The sequence below is a fragment of the Pongo abelii genome, chromosome X (genome assembly GCF_028885655.2).
Source record: "Pongo abelii isolate AG06213 chromosome X, NHGRI_mPonAbe1-v2.0_pri, whole genome shotgun sequence".
NCBI classification, from domain to species: Eukaryota; Metazoa; Chordata; class Mammalia; order Primates; family Hominidae; genus Pongo; species Pongo abelii.
The window spans coordinates 67,950,006-67,977,477 of NC_072008.2; the positions used below are offsets into that span (position 1 = coordinate 67,950,006).

General features: G+C 37.9%; 1 protein-coding gene and 1 long non-coding RNA gene across 2 annotated transcripts in view; one reads left to right on the forward strand and one right to left on the reverse strand.

The window, feature by feature from the left end:
- LOC134760913 (uncharacterized) overlaps positions 1 to 15,227 on the forward strand; it is a 78,943-nt gene extending 63,716 nt beyond the window's left edge. The window contains exons 2-3 of the long non-coding RNA XR_010139023.1: positions 12,687 to 12,781; positions 14,884 to 15,227. This is a non-coding gene — a long non-coding RNA (uncharacterized LOC134760913). The remainder of the gene's footprint in view (positions 1 to 12,686; positions 12,782 to 14,883) is intronic.
- The window catches only part of SPIN4 (spindlin family member 4), a 210,203-nt gene continuing 193,006 nt past the window's right edge, over positions 10,276 to 27,472 (reverse strand). The window contains exon 4 of the mRNA XM_063721252.1: positions 10,276 to 15,599. Coding sequence (XP_063577322.1) covers positions 13,116 to 13,865 — 750 coding nt within the window. The 5' untranslated portion in view covers positions 13,866 to 15,599 and the 3' untranslated portion in view covers positions 10,276 to 13,115. The remainder of the gene's footprint in view (positions 15,600 to 27,472) is intronic.

Below are 27,472 nucleotides of genomic sequence, written 5' to 3' on the forward strand. Positions count from 1 at the left end.
TCCCGTCCTTTGCAGGGACATGGATGAAGCTAGAAACCATCATACTCAGCAAACTAACACAGGAACAGAAAACCAAACACCGCATGTTCTCACTCATAAGTGGGAGCTGAACAATGAGAATACATGGACACAGAGAGGGGATCATCACACACCAGGGCCTGTTGGGGGGTGTGGGGCTAGGGTATGGATAGCATTAGGAGAAATACCTAATGTAGATGATGGGTTGATGGGTGCAGCAAACCACCTTGGCATGTATATACCTATGTAACGAACCTGCACTTTCTGCACATGTATCCCAGAACGTAAAGTATGAAAAAAAAAAAGATGCAATAACCTATTTGGGAGCATGAGAGAAGCTGCTAATATGAAAATCTCTATTTTCTTAGTGCTAATGTCCTAAAATGCCAAATTGTACAAACAGTTATAGTTTACTTCACCACACATATTCGCACATTAATATTTTTCTAACATTGACTTCCATAAAAATTGAAACTTTTTTTTTGAGGAGTTGCACTCTTGTTGCCCAGACTGGAATGCAATGATGCGATCTCAGCTCACTGCAATCTCTGACTCCCGGGTTCAAGCGATTTTCCTGTCTCAGCCTCCTGAGTAGCTGGGATTACAGGCATGTACCACCATGCCCGGTTAATTTTCTATTTTTAGTACAGACAGGGTCTCACCATGTTGGTCTGGCTGGTCTCGAACTCCTGTCCTCAGGTAATCCACCCACCTCAGCCTCCCAAAGTTCTGGGATTACAGATATGAGATGAGCCACCACGCCCAGCTAAAACATTTTTAATTATTAAAAACCATATGTATTTTTTAAAGTACATTTTACTTCATGTCATTTGTATTTATATTCACCCCAAACTGTAAGCACAGAACATCTATAGTTCTTCTGAAATATCTTTTAACTCTGTTAAAGAATGATGTTTGAATAAGTGGGATGACGTAAAAGGCAAAGATCTTGTTTTCACTTCACTGAAAAGCTAATGCAGATAACAGAAACCCTATCCTAAAGCTAGTGGATGAAATTTCTACTGTTATTCAGCACTTACTATTCAGACAGTAATGACATTTGGGGGCATCTTAACCTAAACAAGTACTTAGCATTACATCTCACCTGGGTCAACAGTCAAGGGTATCAGAGTTAAACTGTGTTACTGTAAATTAATGGAAAATGTAACTGCACTTTGCTGAAAGATTAATGTCCAGTAAAGGCTGCACAATCAAAAAAAAAAAGATTTAAAAATGTTATAGAAGCCAGCCGGGCACGGTGGCTCACGCCTGTAATCCTAGCACTTTGGGAGGCCAAGGCAGGTGATCCCAGCACTTTGGGAGGCCAAGGCAGGTGGATCACGAGGTCAGGAGATCGAGACCATCCTAATACGATGAAACCCCATCTCTACTAAACAAAATACAAAAAATTAGCCAGGCGTGGTGGTGGGTGCCTGTAGTCCCAGCACTTTGGGAGGCCAAGGCAGGTGGATCACGAGGTCAGGAGATCGAGACCATCCTAATACGATGAAACCCCATCTCTACTAAACAAAATACAAAAAATTAGCCAGGCGTGGTGGTGGGTGCCTGTAGTCCCAGCACTTTGGGAGGCCAAGGCAGGTGGATCACGAGGTCAGGAGATCGAGACCATCCTAACATGATGAAACCCCGTCTCTATTAAACAAAATACAAAAAATGAGCGGGGCGTGGTGGCGGGCGCCTGTAGTCCCAGCTACTCGAGAGGCTGAGGCAGGAGAATGGCACAAACTCAGGAGGCGGAGCTTGCAGTGAGCCGAGATCACGCCACAGCACTCCAGCCTGGGTGACAGACCGAGACTCCATCTCAAAAAAAAAAAAAAAAAAAAAGTTACGGAAGCCAAGAAACTACTAATGGTCAAACCTAAAATAATCTAGGAATCAAAAATTACCAATGGTCAAACCTAAAATAATCTAGGAATAAAATAAATACAAATAATATTGTGGTTTTAATTTACATTTCTCTAGTGGATGGAACTGGAGGCCACTATCTTTAGCAAACCAACGCAGGAAAAGAAACAAAATACTCCATGTTCTCACTTATAAGTGGAAGCTAAATAATGAGAACACATGGACAGAAAGAGAGGAACAACAGACACTGGAGCCTACTTGAGGGAGGAGGCTGAGATGAGGAAGAGATTCAGAAGACAAAAATGTTGAGGCTATGCTTAGTACCTGAGTGGCAAAATAATGTGTACATCAAACCTCCAAATTATGAGTTTCCCTATATAAAAAACCTGCACATGTACTCCTGAATGTAAAATAAAAGTTAAAATATTTAAAATACTGCTACTAATGGATTACATCTTAAATAATAAAATAAGTATCCATAAGTCCATACTGATATAAACACATAGTTGAATGAATAAACAAATGAATGAACGAGAGAAGAGATTAGCTATTCCTTACAGAAGAGCTTCAGTTAATAAAGAAATAGGAAATTTTTTTTTTTTTTTTTTTGAGACATAGTCTCACTCTGTCGCCCAGGCTGGGTGCAGTGGAGCGATCTCGGCTCACTGCAAGCTCCGCCTCCCGGGTTCACGCCATTCTCCTGCCTCAACCTCCCGAGTAGCTGGGACTATAGGCACCCGCCACCACGTCCCGCTAATTTTTTTTTTTTTTTTTTAGTAGAGATGGGGTTTCACCACATTAGCCAGGATGGTCGTGATCTCCTGACCTCGTGATCTGCCCGCCTTGGCCTCCCAGAGTGCTGGGATTACAGGCGTGAGCCACCGCACCCAGCTTCCAGGAAATTCTTTTATAGAAAATTAATCACTACAACACCAAAGTAGTGATTGTTGTAGGCAAGATCTTTAGATGAATACTAAATTTAGCAGGTGACTTTAAATCGGCTATTATAAATCTGTCCAAAGAACTAGAGAAAATCACATCTAAAGTATTAAAGAAATGTATGAGAATAACATCTCATCAAGTAGTATATCAGTAAACAGATATAAAAAGAAACCAAATAGAAATTCTAAAGTTGAAAAATATAAGAACTGAAATTAAAAATAAACTGAAGAAGTTCAACAGCAGATATAAGCAGGCAGAAGAAAGAATTCGTGAACTGGAAGGTAGGAAAATTGTGATTACCCAGTCTAAGGAACAGAAAGATAACAGAGTAAAGAAAAATGTACAAAACTCCAGAGACCTGTGAACACCATCAAGCATACCAAAATATACATAATGGAAGTCTGAGAAAAAGTAGAGAGTGAAAGAGGCATAAAGAATATTTGAAAAAATAATGGCTGAAAACTTCCAAAAATCGATCAACATTAATATATACATCCAAGAATCTCAATGAATTCCACGTAAGATAAACTCAAAGAGAAGCACATCAAGACATCATAATTAAACTGTCAAAAGACAAACATAAAGAGAGAATCTTGAATGCAGAAAGAGAAAAATGACTGATTGTATATGAAAGATTCTCAGTAAGATTAACAACTGATTTCTCACCCAATACTATGGATGAGAATGGGATAACTACCATATTCAAAATGCTGAAAGAAAAAACATATGAACCAAACATTTTATATCCAGCAAAACTTACAAATGAAAGAGAAATAAAAACATGTCCAGGTAAACAAGAACTGATAAAATTTTTTTACTATATCTGCCTGACAAGAAATACTAAAAAGAGACTTTAGGCTGAAATGAAACAATACTAACTGTAATTTGAAGACCATGAAAAAATAAAGAACACTGGTAAAGGTAACTGCATGAGGAAATATAAAAGATGAAAGAAGTATATTTTTTGTTTGTAGCTCTGTGTTTCATCCTACCTGATTTAAAAGACAAATGCATAAAATAATTATAAATCTGCATTGATGAGAAAATAATGCATAAATAAAATATTGGTATGATAAAATCATAGAGGATGGGGAAGAGAATGGAAATATATGGAATCAACAATTTTGTATACTATTGAAATTAAATAGAAATGAAACTGAACTAGACTGTAATAATTTAATTGTAATCAGCAGAGTGACCCAGAAGAAAATAACTCAGAATAAATAATAAATAAAATGACAAAGGCATTAAAAAGTTATACTAGGGGCCAGGCGTGGTGGCTAATGCTTGTAATCCCAACACTTTGGGAGGCTGAGGCGGACGGATCACTTGAGGTCAGGAGTTAGAGACCAGCCTGGCCAACATGGCAAAACCGCATCTCTACTAAAAAATACAAAAATTAGCCAGGCATGGTGGCACACCTGCAATCCCAGCTACTCAGAAGGCTGAGGCAGGAGAATTGCTTGAACTGAGGAGGCGGAGGTAGCAGTGAGCCAAGATCGTGCCACTGTACCCCAGCCTGGGCGAGGTATACTAGAAAAACATCTATTTAACACAAAAAAAGCAGTGTTGGAAGAATAGATAAAATGAAAAGTAAGACATATAGAAATCCAAAGAAAAATAGCAGTAAATACCAACTTGTAAATTACCAAATTAATTGTACCTGGATCAAACACCCTAATTAGAAGACAATATTGGTGGAATGGAATTTTTAAAAAGATACAACTATATGTGATCTACAGAAGACACAATTTAGATTAAAAGATATAAATAGGTTGGAAGTAATAGGATGGGAAATGATACTAGGCATACAGTACTCAAAAGAGAGCTGTTTTATTTTGTCTGATATTTATAACAGACAAAATAGACTTAAGACAAAAATTGTTAGTATAGGTAATGAAGGGCATTGTATAATGATAAAACGGTCAATCAGAAAAATGTAGCAATTATGAAAATATATCACACTTAACTTTAAAGCCCCCAAATATAATATGTAAAACAAAAAATGATTAAATTGAAGGGAGAAACAGACAATTCCACAATAATAGTTGGAAATTTAAATTTAGTCACTGGTTAACTTAAGAAATTTGCAGAGCCTCAAAATATTGCCTCCAAATTATTTACTAATTGCCAGAAGTTTTAAAAATTATTTAATACTCCTCACAAGAAGTGGAGTTTAATTCTAGTCTCATTGAGCGTCGGCCAAAGTTAGTCACTGAATTTCAAATAACATATTATGAAAAGGGGGAAAAAAAACCTACCAAACTTTAAAGTGGAGAAACCACCTCAACAAAAGTGATCAACATTAATATCACCAATAAGTTATGCTGACATCGTATAATCCCTGATATTATGCAATGAGAAAGACACATCACTTCTGTGATACTCTTATAAAAAATCTGTAACTCCGCTCTAGTCATGAGAAAACCATCAAACGACTTGAAATCAAGAGACATTATAAAAAACAAGTAATGAATACTCCTTAATAGTGTCAAGGTCATAAAAGACTTTAAAGCTTAAAAAGCTGTCACTGATTGGAGGAGACTAAGGCAACATGAAGAATAAATGAAATGTAGTACTGACTCAAGTCTTGAATCTAAAACATAAAAGGACATAAGTACAAAAACTGGGAAAAGGTGAATAAGAACAATGATGAAGTACTTACATTATCAGATTCTAAAATATAGTATGAAGCTACATTAGTCAAGACAGAATGCCATTATCATAAGCATAGAAAGATAGAGCATTAAAACAGAAAAGAGTACAGAAATAAAAACACATATATGGTTCATTGATTTTTGTAAAAAGCACTAATAAAATTCAGTGATTAAATGAAAGATTTTTCAAATGGTCCTAGAATAACTAAATATCTCTATTGAAAAACAAACTATGTTGTTATCCATGTATCTATTGACTGATCTACCTATTTATCTGGACACATACCTGACACCATAAACAAAAATTAACTGAAAGTGGATCCAAACATAAATGTGAAAGTTAAAGCCATAACGTTCCTATAACACAAATAGAAGATTATCTTTGCACCTTTGGATTATGAAACAAATCTTAAAATGCCAAAAAAAACCCACACTGGACTTGATCACATTTAAAACATTTGCTCATTGAATTACATGATTACAAAAATAAATAGGCAACACACAGACAAGGAGAAAACATTTACTCTCTCTTCCTCTCTCTATATATAATTTGTATGTATGTATGTACATATACATATACATATATCTGACAAAGAATGTGATGTCAACAAAATGAAAGAGTAGGCAGTTCTAGGTTCTCATCCCTCATAGAAACATAGAACAAGTGGATACTTTTGGAACCAGTTTTTTCAGAATCTGAAAATCTGTCAAAATTTACAATAACCAAATGAACTCTGAAGAAAGAAAAAAAACCTCTTCAAAACAGTAGGAAGTAATGTGATGATTTTACTTACTCTTTTCCCACCCACTTCCTGGCACAATAGTAGTCTTGGTTCAGAAGCAAGGACAGCTTGCATTCCCAGTGTGGCACTCTTTCCCTGGTTCCAAAGTAAGAAGAGTAGAATTATTTCATATGGTTGTTCTAACTTGTCTGGGCACTACGTGGATGACTGACACAAGGCTTTCATCTTAGTTTTACCTAAGTCAGACTCAGGCCAGAAAAAGAACAAGCATTGCTTAAAAACACTGAAAGTCATACAATACTCACATGTCTGAAGCAAAAGACTGTAATAGAAACAAACAGTAGATTGCTAAGGCAAAAATCTGGGAAGAGCTTTTTTACTTCCTACAGTATTAAGCTGACAAATTTATGAAGAATAATTATGAGTCTCTATTATTGGATGCACATTGTATAAGTTATAATTTGTGACAACATAAAGGGTGGAAAATGGAGCTGTATAGGAGCAGAGATTTTTTATGTTATTGAAGTTATGTGGGCATCAAATCAACTAAATTATTATAAATTTAGGATGTCACATATAGTCCCCATATTAAACAAAAAGAAAATGTCTAAAAATCTGTATACAAAAATATAAGAAGAAAATCAGTTCATAACAAAAAAGCAACTCTCAACATTAAAGAAAGCATTAAGGGAGGAAAAGAGGGACAAAAAATTTCTAAGATATACTTAAACAGCAAAATGGCAGAGGTAAATCTTTCCTTATCAGTCATTACTTTAAATATAAATGGAATGAACTCTCCAATCAAAAGACATTGCTTGGCAGAATGAATTTTTTAAAATGTGATCCAACTATGTGCTGTCTATAAGGGATTCACTTTAGATATAAAAGACACAAATAGGTTGAAGCAAAAAAAAAGGAAAAAGATTTTCCTTGCAAATCTACAGCCACTGTAACAATATCAAAGTAGGCATTAAATCAAAAAAACAAAAAAAGACAAGAAATGTCAACACTTATTAGTAAATGGATAATTCATCAAGGAGATATCAAAATTATAAAAATAAATATACTAACAACAGATACCCAAGATATATGAAGCACAGTTTCACAGAATTGAAGTGAGCAATAGACAGTCACACAATAATAGTTGGAGATTTCAATTGAAAACATTCAAAAATGGATAGAGCATGTAGGAATAAGGTCAACAGAAAATAGAGGATTTGAACAACACTACAAACAAACTAGACTTGACAGACTTATAACACCTCACCCAACAACAGGAGAATACATAATCTTTTCAAGTGCACATAGAACATTCTCTAGGATAGTACACATTAGGCTACTAAACAATTCTCAACAAATTTTGAAAGATTAAAATAATACAAAGTGTCTTTTCTAATTACAATGGAATGATGCTGTAAATAAATGACAGAAGAAAAACTGAAAAGTTAAGTCAGTGTGTTATATATTCAAGATACTGTCTTTTGCTCTATGTAATTTATCTCAATAAAATTATATATATGTATATAATTTGCTATGTTGGTACTATGAAATCATCAACTTAGAAACCCTCTTGCTTGTGTAACATAATGAAGATTAATATCAACTTCTATGAAATGAGCTCTCTCTCTGTCACCTGAATTAACAGCACATATGTACCCCTGTGACCCTTTAAATAACATTTATCACATTCTTTTTACCATGTTATACAGAGTTTTATACCCATCTTTTGCCTCTGCTATTGCTTTAAAGGCAACTTTTTGTCTCTGCTATTGATTTGAAGGCCACAAGAGAACATATAAAAGACCATGTGTTATTCATCTTGGTTTCCCAGCACGGCACCCAGAAAAACATCTTGCACATTTTGTCAGAGGATCCTGGGTTTTATTTCATAAATAAATGAATGATTAAATAAACAAGTACTAATCAAAGTAATCATAGCAGAAACCCTGATTTATGAGAAGCGCTAATGTCACTTCCTTTTGCAGTTATCTAGATGTCTTTAAAAATGAACCTAAATCTTTTATGGTATGAACAGTCAACAAGAGAATGAAGGATGCATGTGGAAAATTTGTGAAGGAGAGAAAACATGGATTCTTTACATTTTCAAAAGTCCTGAATATAGGTCATACAGTTAAAAGTAAACCCAGGGCTAAGCACGGTTGCTCACACCTGTAATACCAACACTTTGGGAGGCTGAGGCAGATGGATTGCCTTGAGCTCGAGTTCGAGACCAGCCAGGGCAACATGGCGAAACCTCATCTTTATAAAATATCAAAAATTAGCTGGGCATGGTAGCTTGTGCCTGTACTCCCAGCTACTCAGGAGGCTGAGGTGGGAGGATTGCTTGATCTTGGGAGGTCGAGGCTGCTGTGAGCCATGATCGCCCACTGCACTTCAACCTGGGTGACAGAGCAGGACACTGTTTAAAAAAAAAAAAGAAATCCATGCTTAGAATTAATTAGTTCAGTGAAACAGCCAATTTACAGATAGCAAACTTTTTTCTATCTTTAAATATTTTGTCCAAACAATAGACAATGTACACGTTTCACACTTCATTCACTTGTTTGAGCCTATTTAGATACAGACTAAAATGGAGAAAAAGTATGATCATTTTACACCTATACTTACTTATTTAGCCCTTATTCTTGTGTTTCTTTTTAAACTGACTCTTCAAATCTTGTCCATTCCCATACATTAACTCTCTGATTTTTGCAGATAACTCATAATCCTGGAGGCCTTTGATTACTAGTCAGTTTCCTTACAAAATTAATCAGCTACAATGTTAATTCCCCCTCACAATGCACCTTAATATTCATTTCTAAAATTATTAACTTAAAAATTTGTCTGAATTACTCCTGTAATCTTCTAGCCAGGATTCTTTGCTCTAGTCTCTGACATTTTTGCCATATGACTTCAGAATATACAGTGGAATTCTGAAGCTATGTAGGCTTGAATGTTCATTTTGACTTCATCTATCTCACTTTCGTATCCTCAATCTATAAGAGTCAGAACTAGGGTCAAATCTTGCTCTGAGTGGCACATTGTGGGATATCCCCAAATTACTATGAGACAATATAAAGCCTAAGGGCCAGGGATGTAAGAATGGTGATGGCTGTCTTCCTTTCTCCTTTAGGATGTATGCTCTAAGGCAGTAGTGATTTTGTCTAGATAGTTCGCTGTTCTATCTCCCAGCCCCAACCATCATCAATGGGAACAATATAATGCATGGTTCAGGACTTAGGGCCTAGTGGGAGAACAGGAACTAGGAAGCAATAATATTTATCTATGTTGTTGTTATCATTGTCTAAGAAAGGAAGATTTTTGTTTGATCTGCTATGTCCCAAACACTTGAAACAATGGCAGGATTAGAGCTAGCCTCCTCTGAGTGTCAGAATGTGGGATAATCATCGTAAGACAACATAAGGCCTATGTCTGGCCTAAACGTCAGGGGTGGGTGGCGGGTATATGCCTCCCATTAACAAGAAAGCAAGCTCTGTGAGAACTGAGATTTTTGTCATTTTAATTGAATCCTCAGGGCCTCAGTTAGGGCCATGCCTCTCTGAGTATCAGGTGTGGTAAAGTGCCTGAAACAGTAACTAGCATTCTAAGGTCAGTCCTATTGGTTGTGTTGTTGCAATCTGTTTTTCAACTGGAGAAACACAGATCCTTACAACAAAACACAAAATAAACTCCACATGGTTTAAAGTTCATCATTCCTAGGGAAATTTTTTAAAAAACACATAAAAATCAGTACTATTATCAGTTATAGTGATAATTTGTAGTAAAAACATAAAATATGGGCAAGAATCACACCCAATTAATTACAGTGTCTGCCTATTCAAAGAATGGAAGTGGGATGGTACTGGGAAAGATATTTATTATCTGTAATTTTCTGACTGTTTAATAATATATATCTCTATCTATATTAAATAGGCCAAAATGTTGACACATTAATTTTGGGTGGAGGTGAGAAAATTTTTGTCATATCTTTCATACTTTCCTATATTTTGATTTAATTTTGATAAATAAAATACAAAGATAATTGAAAATACCATTATAGCTGATTATTTTATTACAATGTTTGCAGAATTAGATCTAGGTGACATAACATATACAAAAGCATAAAGCATCTGAATAGTACAGTCAACAAGCAACAACCAGTACAATCAGCAATAATAGAGACAACTTTTAACTTTGTATGTCACAGAGAATGTATATATCTTTTTAATAAAAAGCCTGAATAAACCAATAACTATTAAAGAAATCACAAAGCTGATTAAAAATCTACCATTAAAAGTGTCATCAGGATTAGATTGTTTTACACTTTGTCCTAGCTAACTTTTAACAAACAAATAATTCTAATGCTATTTAAATTATTCCAGACCACAGGAAAAAAATTGAAAACTCACATATTCATATTTCTTTAAAGCTAGCACAACTTCAATAACAAAACTTGATAAAGATAGCATCAGAAGGACAAAATACAATTTTACTTTGGAATGAAAATGTAATAATTCTAAATTAAATACTGGTAAATAAAATCCAGTCATGTAGCAAATCATTATTTCACAATGACCAAGTAGTATTTGTTCCAGAAATACAAGTTTGGTTCCACATCAAATACCTACCATTCTAATTCATTACATCAACAAATTAAAGAGAAAAAAAATCATACAATTTTATCAATAGATGCTGAAAAGGCATTTTATAAAATTCAGGAACCACTTCTAGCAATAACACTATAAAACAGGAATAGCAGAAACTCTTAAACATGTTAATGACTACCTACTAATAACCAAAAGTAAATGTCATACTAATAGGGAATACTATTCCCTATTAATATTTTGCATTCTTACTTCCATGAAAATTAAGAACAAGACAGTCACGTCTGTCATCACTATTCAACATTGTTTTGAAAAATCCAGCTAATGTGACAGTAATCAGTATAAACATTAAGAGGAAATAAAATGATCTATATGTTCAGGTGAAATAATTTCATATCTAGAAAACCCAAAATATTATATTCTTAAAAATCTACTGTAATTTCAATGATTAAATAGGCTCATTAGACAGAAGATAAAAATACAAAAATCTATAAGTTGTCTATATTGTCAAAAATAGCTAATTACAAATGAGAAGAAAGAAAGCAATTCACAATGTCAAAATATGAAATAAAACTGTAAAAATACTTAGAAATAAATTCAATTAGCTATGATATACTTACGTGAAGAATATTCCAATAACAAGACCAAAAGATTTCAATGATGTACGAAGACTCTTGAGTGCTAAGATTTAATATTATTACAGAACCCTCTAAACAAAAATGCAGGATTTTAATTGTGATGTCAGCCATCATAATTAGAATTTTATTAAAATTCTGCATTTCATTTTTTCACATGAAAAAATGAATGTCTAGGACAGATTATATAAAAAAAAAAACTAATGAAGTGGGACCTGCTTTATCGGATTCTAAAACTTACGATGAAGCCACTATAATTAAATCATGATATTGGCTCAGAAATTTGAAAATGGGTAATATTTTAAATAAATGTCACAATCAGGTATCCAATGTGAACAAAATGTTATAGCTGGATCCCCATCTTACACCATATACAAAAATAAATTTCAGATGGATCAAACATTTAAACATTAAAAATAATAAAGTTATTAGAAGAAAATGTAGGTGAATATTCGTATGACTTTGGGTGGGGGCATCCATGTGATAAAAAAAAGGAAACCAAAATCTATAAAAGAGATAAGGGTCTACCTAAAAAGTTTAAAAATTTTAAAGGAAAATATATCATCAATAAAGTCAAGATGAAAACATCATAAGACATTAGAGCTACAAATGATTAATATGCACTATGTAGTAAGAATTTCTACAAATTTATAATGAAAAACACCAATAGATACATGAGCAAAGGGTAAGAACAGGCAAATCAGAGAAAAATCCAAACAGAAACAAGGACTGCAACAACAACAAACCTCTTTGAACTCAGACAAAAGGCAATTAAACTAACAAGCAATACAATGCAATTTTAAGCCTTTCATATTTTCAAGCATTAAAGAGTGCTGGAGAGGACGCTGGAATGGGCGCTTTCATTTTGGATAGTAATCTTGTAATATTTCTGAAACATATGCCTACATAGTATTTCTGTGAATCCAACCTATAGAAATAAAAGCACCAGTATGTATTACAGCAGTGTTATTTTGAAAAAAAAAAAAAAAAGGAAATAAAAGACAATCAATAACGAAATGGTTGAATGCTGTTTTGGTACATCAACAAGTACTGTGTATTCAGCTGTTAGACTAAGGGAGGGAGGGGGAGAGCAAGAGTGCAAGAGAGTAAGAGTGAGGGCCAGAGAGAGCCAGAGAGAGCAAGAAAGACTGAAGCTACTGATAAGAAGAGATATCATCTACATGTCAAGTGAGAAAAGCATGTGGCTTGCCATTTTTACAGAAACTACTAGAACATACTTTCTGCATGAAGATGGGGAAAATAGGTGGAAGGATGTACTTCGCATCCTCAACGCTTGTTTCCTGGGAAGAAACAAGGTAAGGAAAGGAAGGGGTAAGGACGGGGTGTGGGTTTACACCATTAATTTTTCTTAATCTATTTTTGCATTGTTCCAATGGTTGCAAACACTTTTTAATTTTCTATTAGCACCCAATTTAACTGTTAAGTTACAGAAAAGGCAATATCAAAAGCAGCAAAGTACACTTGAGGCAAAATTGTGAAACTAGTCAAGGTAAGATTTGTTGGCACTATAAAATTTATCCACTTTCCCGAATTTCTGACACCTAAACTGTTCTCTGCGTTCACAACTACGAGAACACAAAATAATTTACATCTAACAGTTCCACAACTTCTGTAAAGAGCACAAAAAATTTAAGGAGTTTTCACCAAACCATAGACATAAATGTGAATATCATCATCAAACTTAATGAAGTAGACAGATGGCTTCGCCACCACTTGATGTATAAAAATGCCAGTTCTCTTGGACCCGTCATCTTTGGCATGCTCCACCTGCTTGCCCACGAGACTGTCGACCACCTCTCCAGGCTCCTGTTCTGCTGTAGGGAAATAGTAGTTGGAATCTGGAATAATGCGTAAGTCACCATCTTTGTAGTCATCAAGCAGCGTGTACATATAGAGAACAGGATCTTTCTCGTAGGTGATGTAAAACCAAGTATCCATCACAGGAGCTCGCGCCAGGACCATACCCTTCCATTCATCCTTGGTACCATGTTCTCCTTCAAACACATGCTCCACTGCCTTGCCAATCAGGGAATCTGCCAGTCGTGAATCGATACGAGGAGTTGGCACTCTCTCAGGAAGGATCTCTAGCGCTAAAACTCTCTTATCGCGGTGCAGTTCTAGTCCATACACACTATCTTTGCCATCATATTTAATGATGTAAAGAGTGGGCTTCACGGAAACCTGCTCGAGCACAGTACCCTTCCACTGCTCCACTGGCTCGTTGCCTTCCTTCCAGCCGTGTTGAATGCGGCAGCCCACGATGTTCCTACGAGTGAGGAAAGTGGGCTTGCGCCGTTGCTTCCTGTGGGTGTGCCTTTTCTTCATCAGGTATGCGGACACGCCATCTACCCCCATTGGAGGCACGGTTGGAGGAGACATAGCTCAGGGATTAAGAGGGCTTGGAGAAAGCTGCTGCCCTGGTCGATTAAACTGACAAAAAGTCAACACTGTGCAATATGATATATATATTTTTTGCGATCTCAAAGACCTGGTCTGTGCTCCCTTCTCCAAGTGCAAGGCTCTCACCAAGGTTTTTGGCAGAAACGCTCGAACTCTAACCGTGAGCACTGGGACAGCGTGTGCCTCTCCACAGTGCTTTCCTCTCTCGCCCTAGAAGGGTTACTGCAGCAGTGGCGGCTGACGTAGAGATGGCGGGCTCGCGAGTGCTGTTCGTGCCTTGCGTCCGCCCCAACCCCGACCCCAAGTCCCCGAATCGGCCACTTAGCTGTTGTGGATGCTGGTGCGGCTGCGGCACGGCGGCAGAGGAGACGACGGGGACGAAAGGCAAGGAGTAAGAGGGATGGCTGCAGCGGCAAAGGCGCAGGCGGCGGCAAGTCTCTGGGGAGTACGCGCGGCCTGGGTTTCGCAGCGCGAGCTGGCTTGGCTTCACTCTGGCGACCGGGTCTTTGCGGCCCAGGGAGCCCGCCCCCTCTGAGCCCGCCTGAGCCTTGGCCCCGCCCCCAGCCATCCCGCCTTCCGCTCTGCGGGCGGCAGCCGGGCTGGTCAGCGCGCGTGCCCGTGTTCAGTTTGTATTGACACGCGCCCTCTCTTTCATTTCCTCCTCCGCCCCTCGACCGTTTCCCTCAAACGCCAGCCAGACAGGCCGACTCCCCTCCTCCTCCTTTCTGGCCGTCTGCTGCCCGCTAGCCTCCTACACAGTGGCTCCATCTGCTTTCTGTCTTCCAGGAATTCCTCACTTAAAAAAAAAAAATGTAAAACACACGCACACCCAGAAAGAGTTTGTGCACACAAATTATTTTCTTTCAGTTTAAGATATTTAAGATGAGAATAAAAACCCTGTGTACGATTTACAGACCACCATCTTAATCCAAAATCTCTTTTATATTTTCTACCTGATCATTTCTGGTAATTATTTTTTAATTTTTTTTTTTGTCAGAATGTAAAGGTCATGTACTGACATTGTGGCGATCTAAAATTCAGTGAAATAAAAGACGAAACTACCATTAATTTTACCATCCAGACTGCACCAAAATGTTAACAATACTGTTTTCTCTCCTATTAATAAACCTGTGCTTATATTTTTTAAAATTGGGAGCATATTTCATACTTTTATAACTTGTGTTTTTCATGTATATCATGAACATTTTCCAAGGTTGTTAAATATTCTGAAAACATGATTTTTAATGGTAATATTAAATATTTGTAATATTCCTTTTGATAGTCCACTGTTTATCCTACATGATCTATAACATAAGAATAAATAAAAGCATTTTACCTTCATAAATGGATTTATTGTCTAAACCATTTTGTAAAAGAATATTTAATGACATGGAGAGCTGCACATGCGATGAGTACAATGTTTGAAAAAGCAAAATATTGAAACAATATTGTGGTCTTAATTTTGTAGAGAGAGAAAGAAGGGATTTTTTGTGTATATATTTGCTGTTTTTCTGATTATAAAAGTGCTGCATGCTTATATCGAAAACCTGAAAGAAAAGAAAGTGTCCTTAATTTCACTTACCTTAAGTCACAGAGCTGCTATGAGGATTAAATGAGAATGTCTGTAACACTTTTAACACTATATCCCACTTACAAGATGACATTAAAATCCAGAAGAGTCTAGGGTTCTCATTTTCATTCCTCTACTCTTCGCTGGTGAAAAGAGAAAGCATCATATAATCATGAGTAAAAAAGGCAATTAATTCACCTGGAAACAAAACCGGGGCAAAAGCTGCAAGGTGTTAATACTGGTTGCCTGAACACTTCATTACCTTCCAAGTCAGTGACAGAGAGACCTAGTCATCATTCTGTTTAATAGCTGGTCACACAGAATGTGTAAGGATCCTCCAATTCACCATGTTTCCCAGGCAAAGGACTTCAGAGATGGGATAATTCTTTAATGCCATATTACAAGATAGTAATTCCAAGGAAGAAGGTAAACTACATGTATGAACAGTTATTTCCAAACACTTAGAATGACATCGTGGTGTATATATATTCTCACATATACACAACCTACACGTTCATACTCAAAGTCAGAAGGTGAGTGTATGTAAATGTTATGCCATTATGTTCCACAAATAATGTCTTCCAAATAATTCCCCAGACCAAGATGCACCAAGCACTTTTTGCTTAGAAGAGCAGTTGACACATGAAAGAAGAAGATGATCCACAGGGCACACAAATGCAGGGAAAACAGTTTCCTCAGGCCTTTGGTTACATCCTTCAAGGGAATTCTTGCTTACAACCCCACAAAGTGGCCTGAAGAGACCAAAAAAAAATTCTAATACCCTTTCTTCTCCAAAATTATGATTCTAATATTCAGACCATTCACTAACATATAGATTTAAAAGGCCTTATCATGCTGATATAATGTTCACTTTGTATGACTCCCACTGGACAATAAACTTATTCAAGAAGGGATTTTTATCTTGCATCCCAAATACCCTACACAGAATAGGGACTCAATAAACGTTTGTTAAATGAATAAATAATTGCTTTCAGCTGCCCTGCCCCAATGCAAAGACATCTTCCCCAGTGAAGCAAGTAGTCTTACACAAGCTTTTGAAGACTACAGTTCTGGCAACTCAGGCTCTCCCTCAGCAATTTTATCCATTTAAAACACCTAAATCACTGACCCTGTGAATACATGTGTCCATAAGTCTGAAAATGCTTAGGAGAAAACATTAAAGCGGGGTGGGGGGGCAAGCTTTCATCAACCTACATGTGTGGATAACAATAAAACTCAATAAAACTTACCTCAGTGTAAGTGTGAGGATTAAATTAGATAAATACACACAAATCTCTTAGCACATGAACTGGTACATAGTAAGTACTCAGTTGTCTCCTAACAAGTCATTTCCTGAAAGAAGTTATTTTGTCTTATTACATCTTTTTACAAACCACCCAGCTCATAACCCACCTCTAAACCTTTCCTCTATTTTACACTCAAGGCCTCTTGGCCAGGGATTGTGAATCAAGGGGGGCTATGGCATGATTTGTTCCTTATATCCAATTTCAGAGCAGTATTTCAAATACTGGAAGCTTCTGGAAGATTGACTTCTTAATAAATAAACATTAGTGAAAATTAATTTGGGATACTCAGTGTTAATTTATAATTGGAGGGGTGGTGGAGGGAGGTATAACTATTGTTAATTCCAGTGTGCACAAAAGATTATAATGCATGCTATAAAAGAGGCACAACTGAAGCACTAGGGGACCCAAAGGAGGTAGTGATTTTTTATGGCTGGGGAGATCAGCAAAGACTACTTGAATGTTTAAAATAACAACAAAAGAGGATATTCAGAGAGTGGCAGAGTAGTGAGGCCTTTTCAAAGAGCTCAAGGAACGACATGGAGGGTGAATGGTTATAGGATATGTGACTAACTAGTCAGGAGTTTGTGACAAGTGCACAGAGTTCATTGTGATAAGTAACAGGGGGTATAGTTTGTGGTGTGGAACAAAGTTAGTCAAAAACCTCAAAGTTGAGAACTGATATTTCATCCACTGTTGGTGGAAGTAGCTGACATTCCAGTTCCCCTAACAGTGTAGTGTTGGTGTTACCAAGCAGAGAGCTGATCTTCCATGCTGCATCTGACAGAAACAGGTAGTGTTTTTATTCTCCTGGAAGATAAATACTGGTGATGCTGAACAGAGAGCCGATCTATTACCTCTCTGGCAGAAGCAAATGATACTCTGATTCCCCTGCCAGGATAGTGTCAGCAAGGTCAAATGGTAAGTTGCTCCACCACATTCATCTGGTAGTGTGAGGTAGTGCTAGTAATTGTTATGATACCCTCACACCCCATATAAACCTGACAGCAATGATATTGAATACAGTAGAGCAAGTCAGGGCTAGTCAGCACTCTGGTTTCCTATACACCTAATGTCAGTGAAAACCAGTGAGTAGCTGACCTTCCATCCTCATCCACAGTCAGTGAGACAGAACAAAGGGAAACATGATGGGACTAGATGGTACTCAACTTCCCCTAAACCCTTTGTGTCAATGGGGCCCAGAGTTCAGATAAGCCCCCACTCCCACTTTGAAGTCATAAGATGGTATGAGCCTGTAACCCATTATCACCATGAAGGTGTCAGCAAATTTGGAATGGGAGCTAAACTTCTGTACTGCCCGTGTGCAATGAGGCAGTGTGAGTTAGTGCCGCACTTTTTCAAAGGTTGTGTCAGGGGAACCTAACAGAAGAAGCTGAACATATATACAAAAGCAGCCCTTCAGTCACAAAACAATAGGGGGGCTCTCTAACAAATAAAAAGGTTACAGAGAACACAGAGTCTCATGATATAAAATTAAAAAGTGACTAAGATCCAATGAAAAAAATCATACAAGTAACAAGGGAAATCACAACTTAAAAGAGATAAGACAATTAACAGGTGTCCAAAACTGAGATAAAAAATCGATGTTGGAAATATTTGAAATAGATTTTAAAGCAGCCATCATTAAAAAAAAATGATTCAATAAACCCAGACATTGATGAATGTCTTTAAGTATCAAGAGCATTCAGGGAAATATGACCTCACTGAACTAACTAAAGAAGATGCCAGTAACCAACCCTAGAAAGATGGATTTGTGTGACCTCTCAGAGAATTCAAAATAGCTGTTTTAAAGAAGCTCAGTGAACTTCACTGAGAAGCAATTAAGAAATTTATAAGAGAAATACAACAAAGAGATTGAAATAATAAAAAATCAAACAAATCACAGAGGTGAAAAATATAATGGATGGAATTACAAATGCATTATGGTATTACAACAGTAGATTTGATCAAGCAGAAGAAATAATCAGTGAGCTCAAATACAAACTATTTAAAAATATACAATCAGGCCAGGCGCGGTGGCTCACACCTGTAATCCCAGCACTTTGAGAGGCCGAGGCGGGTGGATCACAAGGTCAGGAGATTGAGACCATCCTGGCTAACACGGTGAAGCCCTGTCTCTACTAAAATTACAAAAAATTAGCTGGGCATGGTGGCGGGTGCCTGTAGTCCCAGCTACTTGGGAGGCTGAGGCAGGAGAATGGCGTGAACCTGGGAGGCACAGCTTGTAGTGAGCTGAGATCATGCCACTGCACTCCAGTCTGGGTGACAGACCGAGACTCTGTCTCAAAAAATATATATATATATAAATATATATACAATCAGAGGTGACAAAAGAAAAGAAGAATTAAAAGCAATGAAAAATACTTATTAAACCTATGGGATAGCCTCATAAGACCAAATGTGAGAGCCATTGGCCTTAAAGAGGGCATAGAGAAAGAGAAAGGGGTAGAAAGACTATTCAAGAAAATAATAATAATAAACATTCCAAATGTAGGAAAAGACACAAATATCCAGGTACAAGAAGATCAAAGGTCACCAAACAGATTCAACCTACTACTGCTACTGTAAGGCATATTATAATCAGATACTTAAAAGACAAGGACAAAGATAAGATTATAGAGATGGGAAAAAAAAAAAAAGCAAATAACATATAAAGGACCTCTGATACATCTAGCTGCAGGTTTCTCAACAGAAACCTTTCAGGCCAGGAGGGAGTGGGATGACATATTCAAAGTGCTAAAGGAAAAAAACCTGCCAGCTAAGAATACTTGTACTTAGCAAAGAATCTCTTAAAAAGGAAGGAGAGGTAAAGACTTTCTCACACTAACAAAAGCTGAAGAAATTCATTGCCACCTGACCTGTCCTACAAGATGTGCTGTAGTTCTTTAATCTTTAAAAAGGACACTGATATGCAACAACAACAATAAAAAACATTTGAAGGTTAAAAAAACTCATTTGTAAATATAAGTACACAGACAAATTCAGCATACTCTAATACTGTAATTGTAGTGTATAAACCACTCATACCTGTAGAATGAAGAAAAAAAGACAAATCTATTAAAAATAATAACAACTACAACAATTTGGTTAAAAAATAGGCAATATTAGAAGATGTAAGGTGAGATGACAAGAAGTAAAAATGAGGGGTGGATGGATTTAGAGTTTTTTAGTTTATTTATTTTTCCTTATTTTCTTTGTGATCAAAATTAAGTTGTCATCAGTTTAAAATAATTTTGATAAGATTTTTTGTAAGCCTAATGGTAACCATAAAGCAAAAACCTGTAGTAGATACACAAAAAATAGAAAGCCAGGAATTAAAACATACTACCAAAGCAAGTCAACCACAAAGGAGGACAACAAGAAAGGAAGCAAGGAATTACAAAACAACCAGAAAACAAGTAACAAAATGGAAGTAGTAAGTCCACTAGTAGCATGGAATATAAATGGACTAAATTATCTAATTAAAAGACACAGAATGGTTGAATAAATATTAAAAAACTTAACTATATGCTGCCTACAAGAAACTCCCTTCACCTATAATGACACACATAGACTGAAAGGGAAAGTATGGAAAAAGATATTTCATGCAGATGGAAACCAAAAATGATAGACGTTAAATCAAAACAGTAAGAAAAGATAGAGAAGGCCATTATATAGTGATAAAGAGGTCAATAGAGCAGAAGGATATGAAAACTGTAAACATACATGGCCCAACAATGGAATTCCTGGATACATAAAGCAAGCATTAATGGTCCTAGAAGGAGAGATAGAATGTGATGTGATAATATTAGGGTGCCTCAATATACACTTTCAGCAATCAACAGATTATCCAGATAGAGAATCAACAAAGAGATATTGAAGTCAAAGTGCACTCTAGACCAAATGGTCTTAACAGATTTTTTTTTAAAAATTTCACCCAACAGCTGCAGAATACACATTCTTCTCAACAGCACAATAGAACATTTTCCGTGAGAAACTATATGTTGGACCACAAAACAAGTGTAATTTTTTTTATTGAAATCATTTCAAGTATTTTTTTCTGAACCATAATAGAATAAAACTATAAATAAATAACAGGAGAAACACTGAAAACCTTATAAGTATACAGAATTAAACAAAATGTTTATAAAGAACCAATGAGTCAATGAAGAAATTTAAAGGGAAATTTAAAAATTCATTGCAAATGAAAATAGAAGCACAACACAGTGAATCATATGGGATACAACAAAAGTGGCTCTAAAAGGGAAGTATATACTATGGGGTCCAACCTGCAGACCCTGGCCCAGCAACAGATGAGAGATGTACACTGACACAGATATTTTGCCTGTCAGTGTGGCTAAGGGGCTTCTGCTCCTAAAGCTGCAGCATCAGCCCAATAAGCCTGCAAAGTTCGCATTTCTTTAGTACAGATTAAATGACAAAGGTCTCAAGTAAACACCACTAGAGGGTAATTAACATTGCCAACCCCTGGAGTAGAGAGCAATCATGCACCCGTGGGTAATTGAAGGTTGGTCTTAGGACCACATGAGTAAACACGCTATTTAGATAAAACTCCCCCACATTCCCTTGTTATTTGCTCTTTTGCTATCAACTCAAGGTAAAGAGGATTAGGCTGCTTTCAGCCACATATTTTACTAAAGCTATGCAAATCTCCAGCCTTCCAAGAAAGTTTGCTTCTCTTTTCTACAATTTCCTCTTATAATTTTTCCCACCACACTGACTGAACTCCTACATCTCCCCCTTTTCTGTTTTTTGCATTAGGCTTTATTAATTGAAGAGTGCAGATGTGTGCAGCAACAGGTGTGTCAGGCATGGCAGTTACTGCTCTTATTCTGGCTTTGCATCCTAGAATTAGCGAATAACATAAGACAAACATGAGTATAATCAGCAACATTCTTTTCCAATCAAGGAGTGACCCCCAGGACAGGGGTCTATGCAGGAGAGGTTATCTTGCACACCCTTCCATATGGCTGTTTGTTGGATGTGTAGATCTATGGTATGAAGGGATTCTAAAATTTTAGTTTTAAGTTGCTTTATGTCTGCTGTTAAATTGTCATGAAAGTTTCCCCAGAGGTGTTGTTTAACCTCATCCCAACTATTTGTTGATTGATTCCATGGAAGAGAAGTGACACAGATATGTTTATGCCCCTAGTTGCAGTTTAATTGCTGTAGGAATGCTAGCACATCTTTTCGCTCCCCGACATATTCCAAGGCAGCCTTGAGGGCTTACAGACACGCTGCAAGAGAAGTTCATTCGAAACATTTTTGGCCAAATTATCTACAAAAGCAGCTGGTTGTACTGATTCAGTAATAAGTGCTACAGCCACACTAGCAGTTGCTAGGATGACTATGGCTGAGACTATAAAGGCTATAAGTATGCCTATGAATCTTTTGGGTCTGACCTGGGACACGGCTCATACTAAGGTGGCAAGGGCAGAGGAAACTTGCCAATCGCGTGTCAAATTGACCGGTAGGAATGCCTCAGATAGTCTCCTCAATATCATGACACTGGTAATATTTCAATTACATACATTGTAATTAGTGATACATGAGGCAAACCAAGCCTGTCCCTGAACCCGGGTCACAAACATGGAACTTGGAGGTGTAATAGAAATATTGGTTCCCACAAGGAAATCATATGGATGGGTAGTGCAAATCAGGCACAGATCAGTGTTATTATGAATAAAGGTTATAGTATAGTTGTTACTAGAATTATGATATGTCTCATGCCAGGTGTCAAGGGCGATGCTAAGATGTCCCAAGTGCCATAAAGTGTCTTGGGGTGGCATGGACTTTACTTGAGGTCTGGGATATCCCATTCCCTAATCAGCCCAAATCATAGGGGAATGGGACGAGGCTATGATACTGTTATTGATGCCATGATGGATGAGGATATCAGTAAGGCTGCCCTGCAAATGGCTGTAGGGGTTCCAGTCTAAGATGTTGTAATTGCCTAACTGGAGGCTACAGGCCTGTTCCCCATGACAGACTTCCCAGCTAAAGTGGAATCCATTACTTTTCCAGCTTTGTTCTTTAGCACAGGAAGGAATGTTTGGGAAAGTGGCATTGATTGCATTGCCTGGTTTGAGGCTACCTGCAGCTAAGGCTGTTAATGCATTTCTTTTGCCATGATGTAGCCATAATTGTGTTTGGGCAGGTACACAGTAAGGGTTAGAACTTTTATAACTTACACACAGTGGGAGGATAGCAGAGTGATATGTAGTGTTATCTGGCACCTTAGTCCAATGTGTGTCATTAATGAGGGACCCAACTGGGGGTAAATCTATCCCTCCTAGCCAAGCAGTTACATTATTAAAGGCTGGGAAGGTGGTGTCTGCCCAAGTGACAAGGCGAAAGACAGGCAGATCTAAGATATCATCCCAATAGTGTGGAGCAGGTACAAGTTGCAGACAAAGAGAGAGCATAAAAAGGATCAATAACCTATGTGAGTTGCAATGTACAACAGAGAGCATAGCAAGGAACAAATTATCTGGAGTAAATGTTGTCTTCATCCAGAGCAGGATTCATTAAGCCTCCTGAGTTGTCTTCTTCAGCATCCCCCAAGTAACATCTGGGGCTTGTGTGGTCCGAGGAAGCCACATCATCCAGGGCTGTGTGGGTCCTGTAGGGTTAGTTCCTTCATTTCTGGTATCGGGTTGGGTCCTAGCCAAGCAATGGTATGGCTTGATGTGTCATGCTGGAATTCAAAGAGGACCTGAGGGGGTGTGAACATGAGCATATCCTCTTCCCCATTTAACAATTCATTTGGAACACACCATACATTACTGTTTACATATTTCCATAAAAGTGCAGGTTTTATGTCTTGAGAGGTTTTAGCAAAGTGCTTTTCTACAGCTGGTTGAAATTCGTCATCTAAACTTTAAAAATTAAGGGTAATAAAGCTTGTGGTATTAGTGTTGCAGGGTCCTTACTCATACTCCCCCTTTTTTGTTTTTTGAGCATATTTTTAAGAGTGGAATGGGCACATTTTACTATGGCCTGTCCTTGGGGTTCTATGGGATGCCTGTGGAGTGTTGGATGTTCCACGTGTGACAAAATTGTTGAAATTGTGAGCTGGCATAAGCTGGACCATTATCAGTTTTAATTTTTGTGGGCCACCCCATAAATGCAAAAGTTAAAAGAAGATGTTTAATGACATATCGAGTGGACTCTCTAGGAACAGCATGTACACTATCAACAGATACATGTACATATCTTAGTTTTTCAAATCAGGGATGTGTGTAACATCTGTTTGCCATAACTGATTAGGTTCCAGTCCTCTAGCATTAACACCTGTTGAAGGAGGGGATGTGCCTGTGAGCTAGCAATCTGGGCATTGTAGAATAATTTGTTTAGCTAGTCTCTGGGTAAGTTGAAATTGTTTAGATAAGTTTCTCCAATTTTGGTGGAAAAATTGATGCAATTGAGTGGCTTGGTCAAGCAGTGATGCCATAACCTGAAGGTCTGCTTGATCATTGCTGTAAGCCAATGGGCCAGGCAGTGAGCTGTGGGCTCGAATGTGTGTAATAAAAATAGGATGTGTACATTGATCTAGCAATTGCTGAAGTTGGAGAAAAAGAGCACACAGGGTGGGATCCAGTGTGGACTTAATTAGGGCTGCTTCAAGGTTCTGCAGTAAATAAACAGAGTAAGCCAAGTCACTAACAATATTGAAGGGCTGAGCGAAAAAAGTTTCCAAAGCCAATATTAAGGCCCCAGCCTCAGGTTTCTGAGTGCTAGTAAACCCAGATCAAGTGAGGGAATTACGTGGTCTCCACCAAACAGCTGCTTTTCCATGTTTACCCAAACCATCAGTAAACAGTGTTTAAGCATCAGGTATGGGGGAATGAACTATTTTTGTAGGCAACACCATTGAATTATGAGATAAGAACTGAAGCAGTTTGTTAGCAGGGAGGGTATGCTCTAAATTGCCTGTGTAATCAGAGAGTGCTATCTGAAGATCTAAAGAGAGGGGCAATAGTGCTTCAAATTGCTTTTTACTCAAAGGAATCCTGATGATATCAGGGTCACAACCTTGCAACTGCTTCCATTGCTTGTGGCCTGAATATATGACTTTACTAAGCAGCTGGATATAGGGAGATAGTGTTTTAGTCTCGGTATGTGAGCAATAAACCCATTCTAGAAAGTGTAGCCCTGGGGTCATCTGTCCTATTAATCCTGTAGGGGAGTGTTTGGTGGGAAAGATAAACAACTGGATCGAATAGCCTGAGTTTATGTGATGTACCTGCCTCTGAGAGATGGCTTGTTCTACTTCTTCAATCTGTCTTTTGGCTATAGGAGTTAAATATCTGGTAGAATCCAGGGCTGAATTGCCCTTTAAGATAGAAAACAGATTTTGCAATTTATCCGTAGTAATGCCCAAGGTGCAGGGAAGCCAGTTAATATTGCCTAGTAATTTCTGATAATCATTTAAGCTATGTAAGTTGCTAGTATTTAATTTAACCTCTTGAGGTTTTACTGACTGAGAAGTCAGCATGTACCCAAGATATTTCCAAGGAGAGGACATTTGTACTTTTTTAGATGCTATGATTAAACCTCTTAACTGTGTATTCTTTATGACAGAGATATATACACTTAAAAGCATTGGCTCCATCGGGGCTGCTAGTAAAATATTATCCATAAAATGAATAACCTTGCAATCAGGAAACTTTTTCCTACTAGGGAGCCTACTAGGCTCCTACTAGGATTTACATGATACTGACACATGGTAGAAGTGTTTAGCATCCCTTGAGGAAGCACTTTCCAAAGAAATCAGCAATTTCAAAAGCTGGCCTTTTATTATTGATAGTTGCTATTGTAAACACAAATTTTTCTCTGTCCTTCTCTGCTAGATGAGTGGTATAAAAACAGTCTTTTAAGTCAACAACGATTATAGGCCAATCTTGAGGAATTGCCACAGGGGAGGGGAGACCCTGTTGAAGAGACCCCATAGGTTGCAAATTAGCATTAATAGCAGTTAAGCCATGCAAGTCTCCATTTACCAGACTTTTTGGGAATGACGAAAATGGGCGAATTCCAAAGGCTGTTTGATGGTTCTATATGGCCAGCTTTCAATTGCTCCTCAATTAATTCATGGGCTCTCTGTAATTTCTCTCCCTTCAGAGGTTACTGTTTTACTTAAATTGGATTTGGAGAGAGTCACATTAGGGGTAAGTTTGGAGTAACAACAGTGGTCATTATCAGAAAAAGGTCTTTCAAATTCTTAAATTTTACTTAAATCTTAACAGAGAATTATAATCTGGGATGTCGCTTGTATACAAGGAACACATGAAATTTTGCCATGGGCTGTGACTGGAGCCAGAGGGCAACGATCCCAGGGTGGCACCGCATTGCACTCACCTAGGCACCACTTTTGGTCTGCACCACCTTTTGTTTGTTCCTCTCCCTCCCCGTGCCATGCCCCCTACCCTCTCCTCCCACCCCCCATCACTCCCTTCCTCCCCCTCCGTGGCTGCTAATGGCCAGGTAGGCTGTCCCTCACATGCCTCCTGCCTGTCCTTAGCAGGCTAGCTCCCTCTTTCCAGCATGTGGCTCCTCCCCTCCCTTAGCAGGCTAGCTGGACCTGGCTCCTCAATACACTGCAGGCCAAGTTCTCAGGAGCACTTGCCAGCTCCAAGTCTGCAAGCTTCCCTGCTGCCGAGCCTTTCTATCTACCGCCTGCTTGGCCTTGCAGCTCCAGCCTCTAATGCCTTTTCTTATCTTTTTATAAGCAATTAAAAGAAATGTGTTTATATACCTGATTGCCTTGTTGATCTTGCATTACCAGGCAGGCTAAGAGCTCCCCTTCTAATACAGCTTGCTTAAGACAGGTTCCCACAGCTGTAATGTATCCCTTGTTTTTTTCCTATTCATTGGAAGAGGGGGGCTCAGGAAAAACCTCCGTTTTCTCTTTGTTGTTTTTACCCCAGTGATAGCGGGGCTGAGGGACAGGGAGGTAGGTGGTAAGGTAGGTGATGGTTCTTCCTCCTTCCCCATTTTTGGCTCTTCTGTGTATAATGGGACCAAAGTCACCCTTACTGGAGCCCATAATGTTAGAGATGATACTGGGATCAATTGCCCTTGCACATGATGTTGTTTAAGATTTCTCCCCACTTGTTCTTAGAGCTCTACATCTAGTGTACCTTCTTCTGGGAATCGTGGGTTATGGGATACAACAGTTTGCATGGGTCCCTTAATTGAGCCTGTGAAACCAAGTCTCCACTAGCTTTAAGCAGCTGTGTCAATACTTTTATATACTGTTTCTATTGAGTTGATAACTACTGACTCATGATGAAACCTTAGCCTGAACAATCCTCCCCAGAACTTGGAAATCCCGAGTGAGCACCAATGACTTACTGACTCACTAACTGCTCAGTCCTTTTCACCTTCGTTTTTGAGGGGTCTGTCACAATCCTTCACAGCATTCCTCATGCAGGGTACCACCTGTGGGGGGCCGGCCAGTAGACCCTGACCCAGCAGATGGATGAGAGACATACAATGACACAGATATTTTCCCTGTCAATGAAGCTAAGGGGCTTCTGCTCCTGAATCTGCAGCATCAGCCAGATAACCCAGCAAAGTTTGCACTTATTTAGTACAGATTAAATGACAAAGGTCTCGAGTAAACACCACTAGAGGTTAATTAACATTGCTGACCCCCAAGTAGAGAGCAATCATGCACCTTTGAATAA